At 33.7% G+C, this 18,056-nt stretch overlaps 1 protein-coding gene across 2 annotated transcripts in view; it reads left to right on the forward strand.

Moving 5' to 3' along the window:
* ROCK1 (Rho associated coiled-coil containing protein kinase 1) overlaps positions 1-18,056 on the forward strand; it is a 161,030-nt gene that overhangs the window by 75,494 nt on the left and 67,480 nt on the right. The window contains exons 10-13 of one of the 2 annotated variants that reach the window (XM_070629718.1): positions 8,574-8,733; positions 11,378-11,438; positions 14,846-14,934; positions 17,404-17,452. In XM_070629718.1, coding sequence (XP_070485819.1) covers positions 8,574-8,733; positions 11,378-11,438; positions 14,846-14,934; positions 17,404-17,452 — 359 coding nt within the window. The remainder of the gene's footprint in view (positions 1-8,573; positions 8,734-11,377; positions 11,439-14,845; positions 14,935-17,403; positions 17,453-18,056) is intronic. The other variant, XM_070629719.1, reaches the window with a different exon arrangement.

Raw genomic sequence — 18,056 nt, forward strand, 5'->3', positions numbered from 1 at the left:
TATAAAATAACCACACAATAAATCTCTCTAAAAAGTAGAGAGGACAAATTTCCTTTTTTGTATTGAAAGCTGCTATTAATTAGGAGAGGAGGTAACCTAGTCAACAAATATTGAACACCTAGTATATGCTGAGCATATATTGTTATACTTCAATAGAACTGTTTATGTTTATGAAAAAAAGCAGGTAAAGTAATTACTTCATTGCTTTAAATCAAATGAACTATTTAAGGAATTTCTACAATTAGATAATTTTATTAGTCTTTTTTGTCAATTCTATATCTTTTTAAGATCTATTTTATCTGTTTTGCTATGGTGTATTTAGATTTAACATACTTATAAACATTTTGATAGTTCTTCTTAATTCTAATAGCTCCTATTTTGTGGCCATTGTAAAAAAAGAAAGAGAAATTGAAGTCTGTAGAACTTATTGTTCTCTTCTTCCCTTTCCCTCTTCCTACCCCTTCTTTACTTCCCACCCCTAAAATACCAAGAATACTTGTATTCTGAACTGACCTCTCTGACCTGCTAAGTTTTAAAAAATTATGTGACAGTTATAATTCTTTATTTTTTGGACTCTCCAATTTTCTTTGGCAAATTGCTTACCTTTTACAAATAATAGTTCTTTTGGTAGTTTTACCACTTACATGTCTCCAAGTTACAATGGCAATTAATCTTCACCATCTGTTCCTTGGTGGTGTGGGAGCAGGGTACAAAATAGCTTGATTTTTGGCAGATTTCCGTGAACTTCTTGATCTTATTCACTTGCAATTGAGAGTCACAGAGTGTTGAGATCATAAAATTACTTTTTCCACTCATTTGAGATAGAACTGGAAAAATGACAGGAGTGAGATTAAAGATAGAAGACAGAAGAAATGACAAGACCTAAATAACTTGCTACAGGTCATTCTGCTAGCAGGTGACAGACAATGTCAGGATTAAAATCTAAATCTGTTTGACTCCAAAGCTTTTGATCATGTGAAATAACATGCACCATTTAAAGATTTCCACTATTCAGTATTATACAGACTAGAAATCAATATTTGTTGGCAGGTGAATTTGGGGGGAAAGAAAATGATAACATTTATTACATATAATAATACATTATTAATAACACGATGTTAAATGTAATATGTGGTAACTTGCAAAACACTTTTCCATTCATGATCTCATTTGAGATAAGGTATTCCCATTACTTAGTCCACCTATAGCTGGTGGGAAATACACAAGATGGCAACAGTAGTTAACTGTCAGTTCATGCAATAAATTTTCACTTTACTAGTTAAAAATAAACAAAAGTCATTGTCTGTAAGCACATTTATACTATTCTAGGTTCTGTGGATTAATGAAGTCTAGTGTCCTCTCTTTTAATTTTATATTCTCAAGGGAGAGGTTATCAGTGTAGGCTTCATGGATAAAGAATTTAGGGTCTAGCAAATTTCAGGGGTTTAGGAGTTTAGACTTTCTCAGCATTATATTGGGTTCTTTTTATTTTTGAAATAAACTTAAGGAAAAATATCTTTTTATTGTGGTAAAGTATATATAACATAAAATTTACCATTTTAACCATTTTTAAGCATGCAGCTTAGTGGCATTAAGCACTTTCACATTGTTGTGCAACCATGACCACCATCCATCTATAGACCTTTTTCATCATCCCAAATTAAATCTCTGTACACATTAAACAATAAATTTCCATTCTCCTCTAACCCCACTCCCCAGTAGCCACTATTCTGCTTTCTGTCTCTCTGATTTTGACTATTCTGGGGTACCTGAAATAAGTGAAATCATACAATATTTATCTTTTTGAGATTGACTTATTTCACTTGTCTTCAGGGTTCATCCATGTTATAGCATGTATCAGGATTTCATTCCCTTTTAAGGATGAATAATATCCACTGTGTGTATTTACCCTGTTTTTTAATCCATTCATCTGTTGATAGATACTTAGAATGCTTGTATCTTTTAGCCATTGAGTGATGCTTCTCTGAACATTGGTGTACAAATATATGTCAGAGTCATTGCTTTCCATTCTTTTAAGTTAATTTTCATATATGGTATAAGGTAAGGGTTCAACTTCATTCCTTTGCATGTGGATATACAGTTTTCCCAACACAATTTGCTGAAAAAACTGTTTTTTTTCCTTTAACTGTCTTGGCACCCTTGTTCAAAAATCATTTGACCGCATATGCGAGGGTTTATTTTTGGTTTCTCTATTCTATTCCATTGATCTATATGTCTTTTTTTATGCTAGTACCACACCATTTTGATTGCACTAGTTTTGTTTTAGGCTTTGAAATCAACAAGCATGAATCTCCCAACTTTGTGCTTCTTTTTTATTTTTTTATTTTTTTTTAAAGATTTTATTTTTTCCTTTTTCTCCCCAAAGCCCACTGGTACATAGTTGTATATTCTTCGTTGTGTGTCCATCTAGTTGTGGCATGTGGGACGCTGCCTCAGCGTGGTTTGATGAGCAGTGCCATGTCCGCGCCCAGGATTCGAACCAATGAAACACTGGGCCGCCTGCAGCGGAGCGCGTGAACCCAACCGCTCGGCCACGGGGCCAGCCCCTCTCCCAACTTTGTGCTTCTTTTGCAAGATTGTTTTGGCTATTTGTGACCCCTTGAAATTCCATTTGAATTTTAGAATGGGTTTTCCATTTCCGTTTTCCATGCAAGAAAGGACATTGAGATTTCGGTAACAGTTGCATTGAATATGTTTTCAGTTTGGATGCCTTTTATTTCATTTTCTTGCCTAATTGCTCTGACTAGAACTTCTAGTACAATGTTGAATAGGAGTGTGAAAGTGGGCCTCTTTGTCTTGTTCCTGATCATAGCTTTCATTCTTCCACCATGGGTATGATGTTGGCTGTGGGTTTTTGATAATGCCCTTTATCATATTCTCCTCTATTTCTTGTTGACTGAGTGTTTTTATCATGAACGGGTGTTGGATTTTTGTCAAATGCTTTTCTGTGTTAGTTGAAATGACCACATGGAATTTTTCTTCATTCTGTTAATGTGGTGTATCACACTGATTTACTTTCATATTGTGAACCATCCTGGAGTAAATCTCACTTGATCATAGTGCATAACCCTTTTAACATAGTGTTACATTCAGTTTGCTCGTATTTTGTTGAAGATGTTTGCATCTGGGTTATTGATAGGTGGTTTTCTTTTCTTGTGGTGTCTCTGGCTTTGATGTCAGGATGATTCTGGCCTCATGGAATGAATTAGGAAGTGTTCCCTCTTCTGTTTTTTGGAAGAGTTTGAGGAGGATTGATTTTAATTTTTCTTTGTTTAGTAGAATTCAACTGTGAAATGATCTTGTCTTGGACTTTTTTTCTTTGTTGGGACTTTTTAATTATTGCTTAAATCTCTACTCACATTTTCTTTTTCAAGTAGGTTTTGGTAGTTTGTCTATTTCTAGGGATTTGTCATTTCATCTAGGTTATCTAATATGTTAGTATACAATTGTTCATAGTTTTTTCTTTTATCCCTTTTTATTTGTAGAAGGTCAGTAGTTATGTCCCTACTTTCATTTCTGATTTTAGTTATTTGTGTCTAATTTTTTCCCCTTAATCTAGTAAAAGATTTGTCAATTTTATTGATCTTTTTAAAGAACTAATTATTGATTTTGTTAGTTTTCACTGTTAATTTTCTCTTCTATAATTTGTTTATCTGCACTCTAATATTTATTGTTTCTTTCCTTACTCTGGCTCTGGGCTTAGTTTGCTTTTCCTTTTCTAGTTCCTTAGGGTGTCTGTTGAGTTACTGATTTGAGATCTTTCTTTTTGTTTAATGTAGGCGTTTACAGCTAAAATTTCCCCCTGAGTATTGCTTTTGCTGAATCCCATAAGTTTTGGTATGTTATTTTCATTTTCATTCATCTCGAAGCATTTTCTTTATCTCCCTTGTGATTTCTTTGACACGTTGGTTGTTTAAGAGTGTGTTGTTTAATTTCCACGTATTTGTGAAACTTCCAGTGTTCCCTTTATTGTTGATTTCTTGTTTTATTTCAGTGTGGTTGGAGAAGATGCTTTATATGATTTCAGTCTCTTTGAATTTATTAAGTTGTTTTTGAGCTAACATGGTCTATCCTGGAGAATGTCCCATGTGCAGTTGTGAAAAATGTGTGTTCTGCTGTTGGTGGTGGAGTGAGCTTTATATATGTCTATTACATCTAGTTAGTTTATGGTGTTGTGCAAGCCCTCCATTTTCTTATTCATCTTCTCTTTAGATGTTCTGTCCTTTTTTGAAAGTGAGTTATTGAAGACTCTGTTATTTTAGAACTATCTATTTGGAACTATTTCCCTTGTTTTGTGTCATTTTTTGCTACATGTATTTTATTTTATTTTATTTTGGGAGGAGGAGAGTGAAGAAGATTGGCCCTGAGCCAACACCTGGTGCCAGTCTTCCTCTTTTTGCTTGAGGAAGATTGTCCCTGAGTTAACATCTGTGCCAATCTTCCTTTTTTTTTTTTGTATGTGAGATACCACCACAGTGTGGCTTGATGAATGGTGTGCCAGTCTGTGCCTGGGATCCAAACCCATGAATCCCAGGCTCCTAAAGCGGAGTGTGCAAACTTAACCACTATGCCATCAGGCTGGCCCCCGCTATATATATTTTAAAACTGTGCTGTTGGATGTATATATATTTATAATTGTCAGATCTTCGTGATGAATGGATTTTTTTATCAATATGATCAATATGTAATATCTTTCCTTGTCTGTTTTAACCATTTTTGACTTAAAGTCTATGTTTTAATCCATTCTTCTAATCGCTACATTTTAACTGGTGAGTTTTAAATTTAAAGTGAATACTATATGGAAAGGCTTCTACCATTGTCCTATTTGCTTTCTAATTGTTCCTCAATTCCTGCATTAGTGCCTTCTTTTGTATTTAGTGGATTTTTTTCTAGTGCACTGTTTTGATTCCTTCTTTATTCTTTATTCTATTACTTCTTTGTTCTTTTCCTTTTCTGTATGTTAGTCATTTTCTTATAGTAATTACCCTGAGGATTACACTTAACATCCCCAAATGATAACAATCTAGGTTGAATTGATACAATTTACTGTTAGTAGCAAACAAAAACTGCTCCTATACAGATCCATTTCCTCCCTTTGTGTTGTTGTCACAGATTACATCTTTATGTATTGTGTGCTCAGTAACATAAGTTTATAACTATTCTTTTATGTGTTTGTCTTTTAAATCATATTGGGGGGAAAGTGAACTTACAAAACAAAAATACAATAAGGCTGGCTTTTACATCTACCTGTATTTACCTTTACTGGTGTTCTTTATTTCTTTATAAGGCTTCAAGTTAGTGCCTAGTGTCCTTTCATTTCAACCTGAAAAACTTCCTGTAGCATTTCTTGTAGGACAGGTTTACTAGCAATGAACTCTCAGCTTTTCTTTACCTGGGGATATCCTAATTTCTCCTTCATTTTTAAAGAATAATTTGGTTGGATATAGACTTCTTGTTTGACAGCTGTTTTCTTTCAGCACTTTATGTCATTCCACTACCTTTGACCTCCAAGGTTTCTGCTTAGAAATTGGCTGTTAATCTTACTGAGGATCCCTTCTATGTGACAAATTGCTTCTCTGTTGTTGCTTTCAAGATTCTTTGTCTTTGTCTTTTGAAAATTTATTATACTGTGTCTTGATGTGGATCTGAGTTTTTCTTGCTTGAAGTTCATTGAGCTTCTTGGATGTGTAGATTCATGTATTTCATCAAATTGGGATAGTTTTCAGCCATTATTTCTTTAAATATTCTTTCTTCCCCTTTCTCTACTTTCCTGGGACTTTCAATAATATGTATGTTGGTCGGCGTTATGGTATCCCCAAAATTCATCTTTTCATTCTTTTTTCTTTCTGTTCCTCACATTTGATAATTTTAGTTGTCCTATCTTTAAGTTTAGTGGTTCCTTTTCCTGCTCAAATCTCTGTTGAACCCCTCAAGTACATTTTAGTTCCAGCTGCTGTACATTTCAGTGCTGGAATTCCTATTTGGTACCTCTTTCCATCTCTTTATTGATCTTTTATATTTGTTAAGGTGTCATACTCCTGGTTTCCTTTAGTTCTTTTTCCATGGATTCCTTTAGTCTTTGAGCACATTTAAGACAGTTTATTTAAAGTCTTTGTTTAATAAAACCAATGTCTGAGTCTCCTCAATGATGGTTTTTGTCATTTTCTTTATTCCCTGTAAATGGGCCACACTTTTCCTGTTCCTTTACATGCTTTGTAATTTTTTTTGAAAAGTGGGTATTTTGAACATTATAACATTTAACTCTGGAAATCCAATTTCCACCTCCCAAGGTTTGCTGTTGTTGCTTGTTCTGGGCTTTAGTCATCTGTTTGTTTAGCAGTTTTTTCAAACTATTTTTACTAAGTCTGTAATTCTTTATCATGTGTGGTAATTAAGTCCCCTTTCCATTATCTCAGCTGGCAGCCAGTGACAAACATTCCTTAAATGCCAAAATTTAGCAGCGTCTTTCATTAAACATTCCCCTGTTTGTTTTAAGTTTTTCTTAGATTTCAGACTTGTGAAAAAAGTTGATTCTGATAGTTTTTGCTAGCTTAATGATACTTCAATGGAGGAGTGGCTTCTTAGAGCTACCTACTCTGCCATTTTCAGTGACATCAGCTGGATTCTTTTTTATGGAACATGATTCCTATATTACCAATTGTTTATTGAAAGAATGGAATACCCTATGAATCAATGGTAATTCAGTAATGCTATCTTTATTCTTATCTTAGTTACTAGTTGTGATGTCATTATATGGTATTACGTAAAGCTTAAATATCTTAATTTGGAAGCAGAAATAATTACTTTTATAATTCTCCCAAGATTTCCCCTACTTGTATCTCAGAATTTAGTCAGAATTTTTTTTATTTTAAAACTATTCTGAAATGCTATGTCATCTATAAAGAGACTAGGTCCATCTGAAACAGCAAGAGAAAATGCACCAAAGTTGCTCTGCTTCCTTTTAAAATCTTTTTTATATGCTAATTTTAACAAAGTTTCTTGGCCTTGGAACTACGCCTTATAAATCTTTTTTGTGTGGATTGTTCTTAACATTGTAGGATGTTTAGCCGTATCCCTGGTCTCCACCCACTAGATGCCAGTAGCACTCCTCCCCAGTTATAACAACCAAAATGTACTTAGACATTGCCAAATGTCCCCCATGGGACAAAATTGGTTTAAAATTGAAAACCACTGTTTTAAAGTAAAATTTATGCCAAAATTTGTATACTTCAGTAGGAGAGACAACTTTTTTCCTCCTCATTTTACAAATGAGGCAGTTTTTATTATTAGGAAGGTAGAATTGTCTAGTCAGGCAGTTTTCTTGGCCATTAAGGAAAGAAAATGGTGGAAAAGATATTTTCTCATTCATTGTTAGTTAGTACTATAGCTTCTTTGGATTAAATGTGTTGTTTCATTCCTGTATTTATCAGATAGTTCAGTGCATCTAAGATGCATAATAATAGTTATTTCTTGCCTGGAATACCCAGATAATTCAATAGAAAAATGATTCTTTTATATGAGAGATTAAGACCATGAAACTAGGTCACTTTCTTGTTGTTTGTTTGTTCATCTTCATATTTTTCTCTAAGGAAACATGATATGATTGTATTTAAAATAATTATTCAATATTTTGATGATAATATTTCAATGATGTTTTATCCTGTATCTTTAAACTAAAAAGCATTTTTCCAAAATTTTGTTTTTAGATATATTCTCTGTATTATATTCAAACTCCAAAAGAAGATAGTAGTAGTAGTAGGTTCATATGGTATTTTCTCCTATGTTATGAAGATTTAAGCATTACCATGTGTGGTTTTATATTTTTAAGTATATATGTCTCTTGCTCCTCAACAAGCTTATAACTCTTGAAGATTCTGTGTCCATGTTTTATATCCCTGCCCTCTTTACCTCACTAAGTTGTTTCTTAATCACTTGATCCAAGGAAGGTACCTAGTCTGATAATATAATTGAAAATACTCTGCTCCTTGTGACTTAATCTTATAGAGATAAACTGAGGGGGTATGTGGGATACTTATCATCTAGATTCTAGATGAGTAAAAATATTTCAGTACCAAATTATTTATTATATTCAGGACTGCTAAGAAGCAACCTTGATTTGTAGTTTGCTATGGAGCAGAGTAATAAACAGAATATTGTATTTGAAACTAATCAACTTTGAGTACAGTTTGTTATGCTAGTTTCTGAAAAGTCTTTTTTGTAGTCCTGACTGCTTTTGCATATTTTATACTATGATGAATTCTAAAACAAACCTTAATAATACTTGACTTGTAATATTCAAATTAAACTTGAGGTATAGATGATAACTGAAGGTGATTTTGGAGATAATTGTTTCACAAAAGTACATAATGATCAATATCAATTGATTAATAATCCTAATAAAGTTTACTATAATGAGATTCAATACATTTGGAATTTGTGGTTTGCAAGTTATTTGTATGTGGGAAACTATTAGTAGTTGGTATGAAATCTTTACTTCATTTTATTTTTATATTAAATTTGAAGTGAACTACTAATTTTGTGTCTGTTTTTAGCTGTAGCGCCAGTTGTACCTGATTTAAGTAGTGACATTGATACAAGTAACTTTGATGACCTGGAAGAAGATAAAGGAGATGAAGAAACATTCCCTATACCTAAAGCTTTTGTTGGCAATCAACTACCTTTTGTAGGATTTACATATTATAGCAATCGTAGGTAAGTATGCTAAACATTGATTTTAGGAGTAGGTACTAATTTTGTTGTAGTCATATTATTTTCTTAGAAGTATCTAAAAATCATTTTAAAAACATTTAAAGTAGATTTAATGGTATATGAAGAGAGATCTTAATGTGCCATTTTTCAGCGATCTATGATATTTCTATTGTTTCATATTTAATTTCTTTCAGACTCATCTGTGTTCAGGATATTGTTTTCCAGAAATTTTTTTGCTGAATGATGTACTTTATATTTTCAAGTTAATTATTTATTATTTCAAGTTAATTAATAGGTTAAAAGATTCTATTAGTACTGATATTTTGGTTAATCTTGTTATTCAGAAAGTTCTGATTTCATAGTACAATTTGGAACCATATATAGTTTTCTAGTATTATCATTACTATATTGATGTTACCAAAGGCCTGTAATTTTTAGTTTTTGAAAAATTAAGTGATTCCTCCCAAAAACCACTAAATGAACTCACCATGTCTTATAGCATGTAAGACGTCGTCATGTTGGACAACTTACTTTAATCTTTTATGCGTCCATTCCCTCAAAAATAGGGATGATGATGATGATGATGATCATACTTCTCTCTTAGAGTTGTTGTAAGGGTTAAGGATATCAAAACACAGTAAAACACTTAGAGCAATGCTTTGCATGGATTAAGCACCCACTGTTAGCTATTACTATCATTATTTTGAGCTAATGTTAGCTTTAGTCTTTTCAAATGGACTTGAGATATAAGTTAAACATTTAACAGTATTTCAGTATGCTGAACATTCATTCATTGAACAGACACGTTTAACAGCTTAGTTTTTGTCAGGTGTATACTAAGCACCAAGGTGCAGGGAGATGGGTAAATAACATACAGTACCTTTTCTTGAGATGCTCATATCCTAGTAAGGAAATGGATAAATTGTACAATATAGGTTGGTAAGTGGCACACAATAGAAATCTGAAAGTGCTAAAACCAAATGTAATACAGTGAACCATATGATGACATTTACTGAGTGTATTAAATCTACTTATTAAATTTATTAAAAAATATGTACTTCTACAAATTATACTCCATTTGCATATTAGATATTTGAATTACTTGGAGTAATTATTACATTTAAAGTTTTATTTTATTTTTTTTTCAAAGATTTTATTTTTCCTTTTTTTCCCCAAAGCCCCCCAGTACATAGTTGTATATTTTTAGTTGTGCGTCCTTCTAGTTGTGGCATGTGGGATGCCGCTTCAGCATGGCTTGATGAGCGGTGCCATGCCCACCCAGGATCCAAACTGGCAAAACTCTGGGCCACCAAAGCAGAGCACGCGAACCTAACCACTTGGCCATGGGGCGGCCCCTGAAGTTTTATTTTAGCAAACCTTATTTGAAAGTGAAGCATCTTGTTATTTTAGCCAGAACTTTTTGTAATAGCCAATTCAGGTCAAGTTTAGAAAACAAGAAGGCAGTTTAGTCCTGCTTTATGAACTTTCTCCAATAATTCAACTGTAAGATAATACTAAATACTTTTGGTTGCATCACTAACCAGGTAGGTAGTACTTGACCCTTAGAAAAGTCCAATATTTTAATCCTTTTCCCTTGACACTCCATGAGTGTAATATTATGGCTGTTTTATATTGAAATACACACAGAGGGAAACTTCAAAGTGGTTTTTTCTGAGACCACTTAAGGAAGAAATGAAATGAAATCCTTTCTTTTTTTGTATTTTTATCAATTAGTCTCTGGCTTGGTTTTGGAAACACTTGAGATGTTGATATAAACAACCCCCAATGTTTTTGGATTTTCTATAGTTAATAGCAGGTAATTTATTTAGGTTTATCTATACAAAGGTAATCGTGAATTAAATAAACGTTATATGTACTGTTTGTAGTATATTGTCACGCACTTGATTATGTTTTCTGGTTTTTCCTTGTATTCAACAGTTTCTTATATCCAAGCCTTAAATCCAAAGAGCTCTAACAACTGAAAGTTTTTTAGTGATTTCTCTGGTGACAAAACCTGCCATATCCTGAGGATCAGCCCTGTGGCCAAGTGGTTAAGTTCACGTGCTCCCCTTCAGCAGCCTGGGGGTTGCCGTTTTGAAGCCTGGGCATGGACCTATACACCACTCATCAAGCCATGCTGTGGCAGCATCCCACATAGAAGAACTAGAATGACATGCAACTAGGATATACAACTATTTACTGGGGCTTTGGGGAGAAAAAAAAGGAGGAAGATTGGCAACAGATATTAGCTCAGGGCCAATCTTCTTCACCAAAAAAGCATTAAAAAAAAAACACCCTGCCATATCTTGCTCTCATGGCCAAAAACCCAGTCTGAACTAACTTGAGGCTATTTATGGTTTTTATTTATCCTACTTGGTATGAATATTCATATGCTTTGCTGTAGAAATAGTAAGATGATATATGATTACAGAGTGCTGCTTCAGACCTACTTAGGGATTTTATTGAATGTATGTATCATTTCTATATTTTCTTTCTAAAATAAAGAACTATGAACCTGTACTGAATTTTTAAAAAGCAAAGCAAGTACAATACTGAACAAAAAATAGGCATGTAGTGTTTGTTATTAGTTATTATTTGATATTGAAGAGTTTGTTTTGTTTACCTTTAAAAACTTTTTTCCTCTCAGATACTTATCTTCAACAAATCCTAATGATAACAGAACTAGCTCCAATGTGGATAAAAGCTTGGTAGGTATTTTCTTATTGTTATTTTTTTTAAGTTAGTTTTTGGATAATGTATTTTGTGTGCATGATATTAAGCGAACATCTATTGCTTCTGAATGTGTGGTTAGTGAACTTAAATTTTTATAGCACTTTTTACCTATTGTCTCCTCTCTAGTTTGATTTCTTGCCTAGCTACCAAATGGGGTATTATATGTGGAGGTAGTTAGTAAACCGTAAATTGCTACACAGATTGACAGTGGTGATCCTTCTAATCTTTGGAATTAGAAATTTATAATAAATCAGTAAGGATCTTGACAGGAAAAACAGATGGCACATTCAAAAGAGTTAAATGAAAGTGCTTTTGTGTATAATAAGATATACATAACGTAAAATTTACCATTTTAACCATTCTTAAGTGTACAGTTCAGTGCCATTAAGTACCTTCACACTATTGTGCAACTATTGCCGCTATCCATCTCTAGAACTTTTTTCATCCTTGATTAAAACTTTGTACCCATTAAACTCTCCATTCCACTCTCTTGTGAGCCCCTAGTAACCAGTCTCCTACTTTCTGTCTCTATGAATTTGACTAATCTAGGTACCTCGTCTAAGTGGAATCATACAATATTTGACTTTTTGTGATTGGCTTATTTCACTTAGCCTAATGTCCTCAAGGTTCTTCTATGTTGTAGCATGTGTCAAAATTTCATCCCTTTTTAAGGCTGAATATATTATATTGTATGTATCTACCACATTTTGTTTATTCGTTCATTGAATGAAGAGAATTTAATGAAGGGACTGTTAACAGTGCTGTGAAGCAGGGTCAAAGGGAGCAATAAATAAAGAGTGCTAAAGTACCCATTGATGAACAACAGTGGGGAAGCCATTTCCCCTAGTCTGAAGAGACAAGTCTTGTTACCACAGCTCAGAGAAAGCCTAGAATCATGAAAGAAGAGCACAGAAGATAGAAAACACTGCCAGAACAACAGTAAGGCAAGAAGAGTGTGGGGAGAATGAATACTTCATTTCTCCCACTTCTGATTTCCTGCTGGTGTCTCCCATAGGCTGAAACCAACCTTAAAATCATAGGGCAATGGAATGTAGGTAATGCAGTCTGTAGATTTCAAGGCAAAGAAGGGCAGAGGATGGATCTTCAAGGCTAGAAGGGAGGGGGGCAAATAGAGAATAACCAGTATAGTCATCATCGTCTAATTTGTCTACCGAAAATTAATTTTGGAAGTAAACATTAGAGACATGAGTCCTTTCTTTTGTGCATATAGCTCATATTCATGAGACAGAGGTTTAAAAAAAAACTTACTTGCTTACATTTTGAGGTCATTTTTGGGTTAGCCAGGACTTTTCTAAAAATATCAGAAATAATTATCTAGACATCCTTAGAGCATTCTTTGAACTCTGTGTACTGTAGGCTACATATTTTTAACTGAGGAGGGGAGCAGGTAGCAATCATCTATTAAAAGCTGATATAATTCTTTCTCCTTGATATATTAGTCTTAAATGTAAGAAAACATGTGATGGGAAGGGAAAGTGAGAAAAGGGAGAGTAAACTACGTGAGTACCTCTTAGCACTTTTGGCCATCTTTCTTTTTTAAGTTCTCATCCCAATAGAGATATTTGCCAAGTTATATAGCTAACAAGGGCTTATAAATCTTTAAAATTAAAGCACCTTTGACCTAGAGAAGGTGACAGTGAGGAGCTGCTGTGACCCAGCTCTCACTCTGTTAAATTTCTGTCGGATTAGTGGTACATTAGGACTTCAAAAAATATTCAATGGAATTGTTTTCTTTGGGCTGATCTTATTCAGGGGTGACTGTCATAAGTTTCTGTTAGTGGCTGCTACCTTGTATCTTTGCTCCGGTAAGATCACAGGGCAAGAAGAAAACATTGACATGCCTACTATTTCTTTTAACCCGGAACTAAGTACAAAAGTCAACTAATTTAATTTTCAACTCTTCCTTGAAAGACTTCTAGCAGAGATGCTAATGAACAACTTTGCAACTGCCAAATACAATGAATAATTGTCATTCCATATCTTATTTTTCTTTTTTACTGCATTTGACACTGACTAATCCCTTCTTCTTGGAACTTCTGGCTTTTTAACTCTTTCATGTTCCTATTGTTTCTTTCTTTTGTTCTTCCTGCCTCTTTGGGTTTATTTTCAGTCCTCTTTTTGCAGGATCTCCTCGCTCCCCCCTCTCTCTTCTTTTCCCTCCCTCCCCCTTTAATTATTAAATGTGTTTAAGGAGGTTCTGATCTTGGCTGTTGGTCGGCTCATTTTCTATGGGTAATCTCATGAATGTACAGCTTGCACCTCTGAGCTCTGGACCTGAATCTGTCTTCTCTCTCTCTGACTGGACTTCTCTTCCTGTATATCTCTGGCACCTCAACCTAGGCCAAAGCTAAACTCATGATTCTCCTCTCTCCATCCTGTCCCTAGCAGTTCTTGTTATGTTACCTATTTTTGTTAGTAATAGTACTCTGTTACTTCTAATCAGTTGTTAGATCATAAATTCTGCCTTTTAATTGACACAGTTATCCATTTCCTCCTCTTCATTCCTACAGCCTCTCTGCCTTATGTCAGACCTATATATTCTTTTGCCTGAACTGTCTGAGTAGCCTATTAACTGGTTGCTTTATGTAGAATTTCTCTACCTTCTAATCTGTTCACCTTATTATTACCGAAGTGATGTTTCTAAAATGCCAGTACTATGTTATTTCCCTTTTTAAACTGCTTATAGGCCAAAGTCCCCAACTCCTACTTTTGCATACAAGGATTATGGGCCCACTCACCTTTTCAGATTTTATATGTCTCCTTCTCCCTCTTGTAGTCTGTGCTTTGCCTATACTTGATTTCTTCTCATTTCCAAAATATATTTTCTTTTGCCTTTATGCTTTTGGACTCGGTCAATCTGGATAAAATACCTTCCTTCTGCCACCTTCTCTGCTTGATAAATATCTCTTATCTTGTAGGTCTCAAACATTACATCTTCTTGGCAGAATTAAATGTGACCTCTTCTCTCCTTCAGAACACCTTGTATATAATATTATTATCACTTACCACTTTATATTGTAATATTTGTGTGTATGTCCTTGAGTTATTGTAGGTTCTTTTCAGCTTCCAATTACCCTATGCCTCACTATTTAACTATTAGCTTCATGAGAACCGGGACCAAATCTTTTTAATTTTTATCTTATTAATGCCTACCACAATGCCTGACATATTATTAGATATTGGAAAAAAAAAGCTTGTTAAATTAATAATAAAAATTTCAAATAGAAAGGGAAAGAATAAAATTGAACCAAATAATTCCCTCCCAAATAGGTATAAAATGGTAACATAAACTTGCTATTTTTAAATTTTCTAGGAATATTCTTAGTAAAATGAGTTTTAATTTTTTTGTTTTTAATTAAAGCAGGAAAATTTGCAAAAAACAATTTATAAGCTAGAAGAACAGCTGCATAATGAAATGCAATTAAAAGATGAAATGGAGCAGAAGTGCAGGTGAGAATATAATTATATGTTTTTCGCATTAAAAGTTGTATAGCAAATGCTTATTTTAAATAAAGCTTGCACTCTTTAAACATTTAAAGTAGACAGAAGTAAGGTAGAGATATAAACATTGCTACTGACAATGCATTCAATGAAGAATGTCTTGGCTAGAATTCGAAAGTCACATTTATGTTGGCTTTAGTTATGGATGTATTTTCCTCGGAATATTTAAAGTGCCTTTGCTCCCAGTAGTCTTTATTGAAAAACTATAGTGCTGGTTCACTTAGTGCCTAATTTATTGCTTTTCTCTCCCATTTTAGTTAGCTGACTGAAAGACCAAATTAGTTTACATTCAATAAGGTGCTTTCTAAAATGTAAATGTCGTTGAAGATTAGAATTCACAAAATTTTTAATGCAGACATTCTAATTTCTTTACACTGTGATTCTCTAGAGCAATAACTCAGATTTTTTTTCCTATGAGTCTAAATCTAATAAGAGCTTCTATATTTATGAAAATATGGAATGATCAAGATTATTTTAAATAACTCGGCACAGTGAGTTACTCATTAATTATAAACAGTACCTTTTGTAGTTATTTATAGTTTTAGTGGATAGTATTGAATAAATGAAATACAGAGGTCATGCAAAGATTAAGTATTCAACAAATGGAATTGGGAATACTGGTAGTTTTGTGAGTGGAGGGGAGAGGGAACAAGTAAAATTCTCACTGCATGCCTTTCCTGATAGATCAGATAGTTAAGCATATATTACAAACTTTTTAGAGAAGCACTTGAATGTAAACAAATAATTAATTGATCCCAGGATTTGGGAGGAATTTTTAAGTATAAAATATGGAAATAAGGGGAGGAAGTGGATAAATATTATTGCATAAATGTTGAGAAGTTTCTCCATCCAAAAAATAGTAATGAGAAACTAGTGGGTAGTGGTGGTGGTTGGGAGCAATTTGGGAAAGAAATAAGAATGACCAGAGTGGCCAATAAACATGCAAATGTGGGAGAAAAAAGACTGAGATGAAGCTGGGGAGATCAACAGAGTTTAGATGTTGAAGGACTTTGGATTTTTGTGGCTTTTTTGAGGAAGATTAGCCCTGAGCTAACATCTGCTGCCAATCCTCCTCTTTTTGCTGAGGAAGACTGGTCCTGAGCTAACATCCGTGCCCATCTTCCTCTACTTTATATGTGGGACGCCTACCACAGCATGGTTTGCCAAGCAGTGCCACGTCTGTACTGGGGATCCGAACCAGTGAACCCCGGCCGCTGAAGCGGAATGCGCGAACTTAACCACTATGCCACCGGGCCAGCCCCTTGAAGGACTTTGTTTTTGATAAGCTAATAAATTTGGAATTTATCCTAAGGGTGATGGAAAAACATTGAAAGTTATTAAACTAAGAAGTAAAAAAAGGGATCAAATTTGCTTTTTAAAAAGAAGTGTCTGGTTAGTTGGCAGCACTTGATATTAATTCAACTAAATGGGACTGAAGGAGGAAGATGAGTCAAGGGTGATTCCAAGGTCGTGCCCTTTGCTTAGGGACACTTGGAGGAGAAACAGATTGCTATTATGGGTAGGGGTGTGGAGCAGAGGCAATAAGTTTAGTTTTGGGCATGCTGAATGAGATGTTTGATAAGACATCCATGTGAGATGTGAGATGTTGCATATACAGATTTGAAGCTCAGAATTATGTTTAGAGCCAAAGAAAACAAATTGTGATGGAGATAATACGTCTTCATTTTATCTCAGACTTTTGCCCAAGTTGTCAAGTGGTGCATTTACTGATTTATATATGCCACCTCTCCCTACATTTACTTAATCTTGTATTAAAGGTTAGATGGCTAATTTTTGTTTAGTAGCAAGTATTGCATGAGGGAGTCCAGTGGTCCTTAATCTGCAATCCATAAACCTCCCCCAAAGGGACCGTGGATGGAATTTGAGGTCCTTAAACTTGGGTGAGAAAAAGTGAATATTTTATCTAATTTATAACTGAAATTCAGCATTTCTTTCAATTAGTAACATAGGCAGTAATCCACAATTATTAGCAGTACCTGTGAATTTTTTTTACCAATAAAAATCACAAATATTTTCTTCTCTTCGACGATTACAATTGGTAGTTATCTCTAAATATCATTTATGCTCATCACTACTTTGAAATTATTGCCACTAGATCTTGTGATTTAATATATTAATAAAGTAGCACATTATTACCGAATCATACATTTTTTAAACTTTGACTGTATTTCAATATAATTTTGGCTTCTTTTAATCTTACGTATTTTATTTTATGCTTTTAAAATATTATTTTGATAAAAAGCCATAGGTTCACCACACTAGACTGCCAAAGGAATCCGCAGCACAAAAAAAGGTTAAAAAATCTTAGGTAAATGGAAAAGTAAAGTATGTGGTGTTCCACCCTTGGGCAATAAAAAATAAAGATATTTCTAATCTATATTGCTTTTGTTTTTACAGAACTTCAAACATAAAATTAGACAAGATAATGAAAGAATTGGATGAAGAGGTACTTTTTGTTTTCTAATCAGAAGTTTTCCTTTTTGAGAGTTTTTTCCTCTTTCGGTTGATTTTGTTTCCTGAGAAAATTGCATTTGAACTCTATAGGTTGAACTATAGAACAGAACCAGAGTTATGATGAAAGCCTCACTTTGGAGCTGCAGATTCAAGTGATGCAGATTAGATTATACTTTTGTTTCCTTTATGTAGTTTTATTTTAGAACCATGTTAAATTTTAGTACATGAATTTCATTTCAGTGGTTCTTAATATTTGAAAAGTGAGAAAGGAGCAAGAGAATCAAGAGATCAGAAACTGAATCTGGAACTATAGCAAAAAGAAACAGACAAATAGGAAAGAGGAAAGAATACAATTTTAAAAGGATTTACGTTACCATAATTTCATGCGATCAAATAGGAAATGTATTGATTTTAGAATTTTCCCCATGTTTTCCTTGGTCACCTAGCAAGAAGTTTTTATTATCAGGAAAACACAGCAAAAACATTTCATGATTCAGATATTTGTTTGCAAATATGTAATATATTTTCATTCCTTTTGGTCAACGTGTAAATATCTTTTTACTGTGTATATGAAGAGTTCTCTGAAAAGAAATATG

This window comes from Equus przewalskii, chromosome 7 (genome assembly GCF_037783145.1).
Source record: "Equus przewalskii isolate Varuska chromosome 7, EquPr2, whole genome shotgun sequence".
NCBI lineage: Eukaryota > Metazoa > Chordata > Mammalia > Perissodactyla > Equidae > Equus > Equus przewalskii.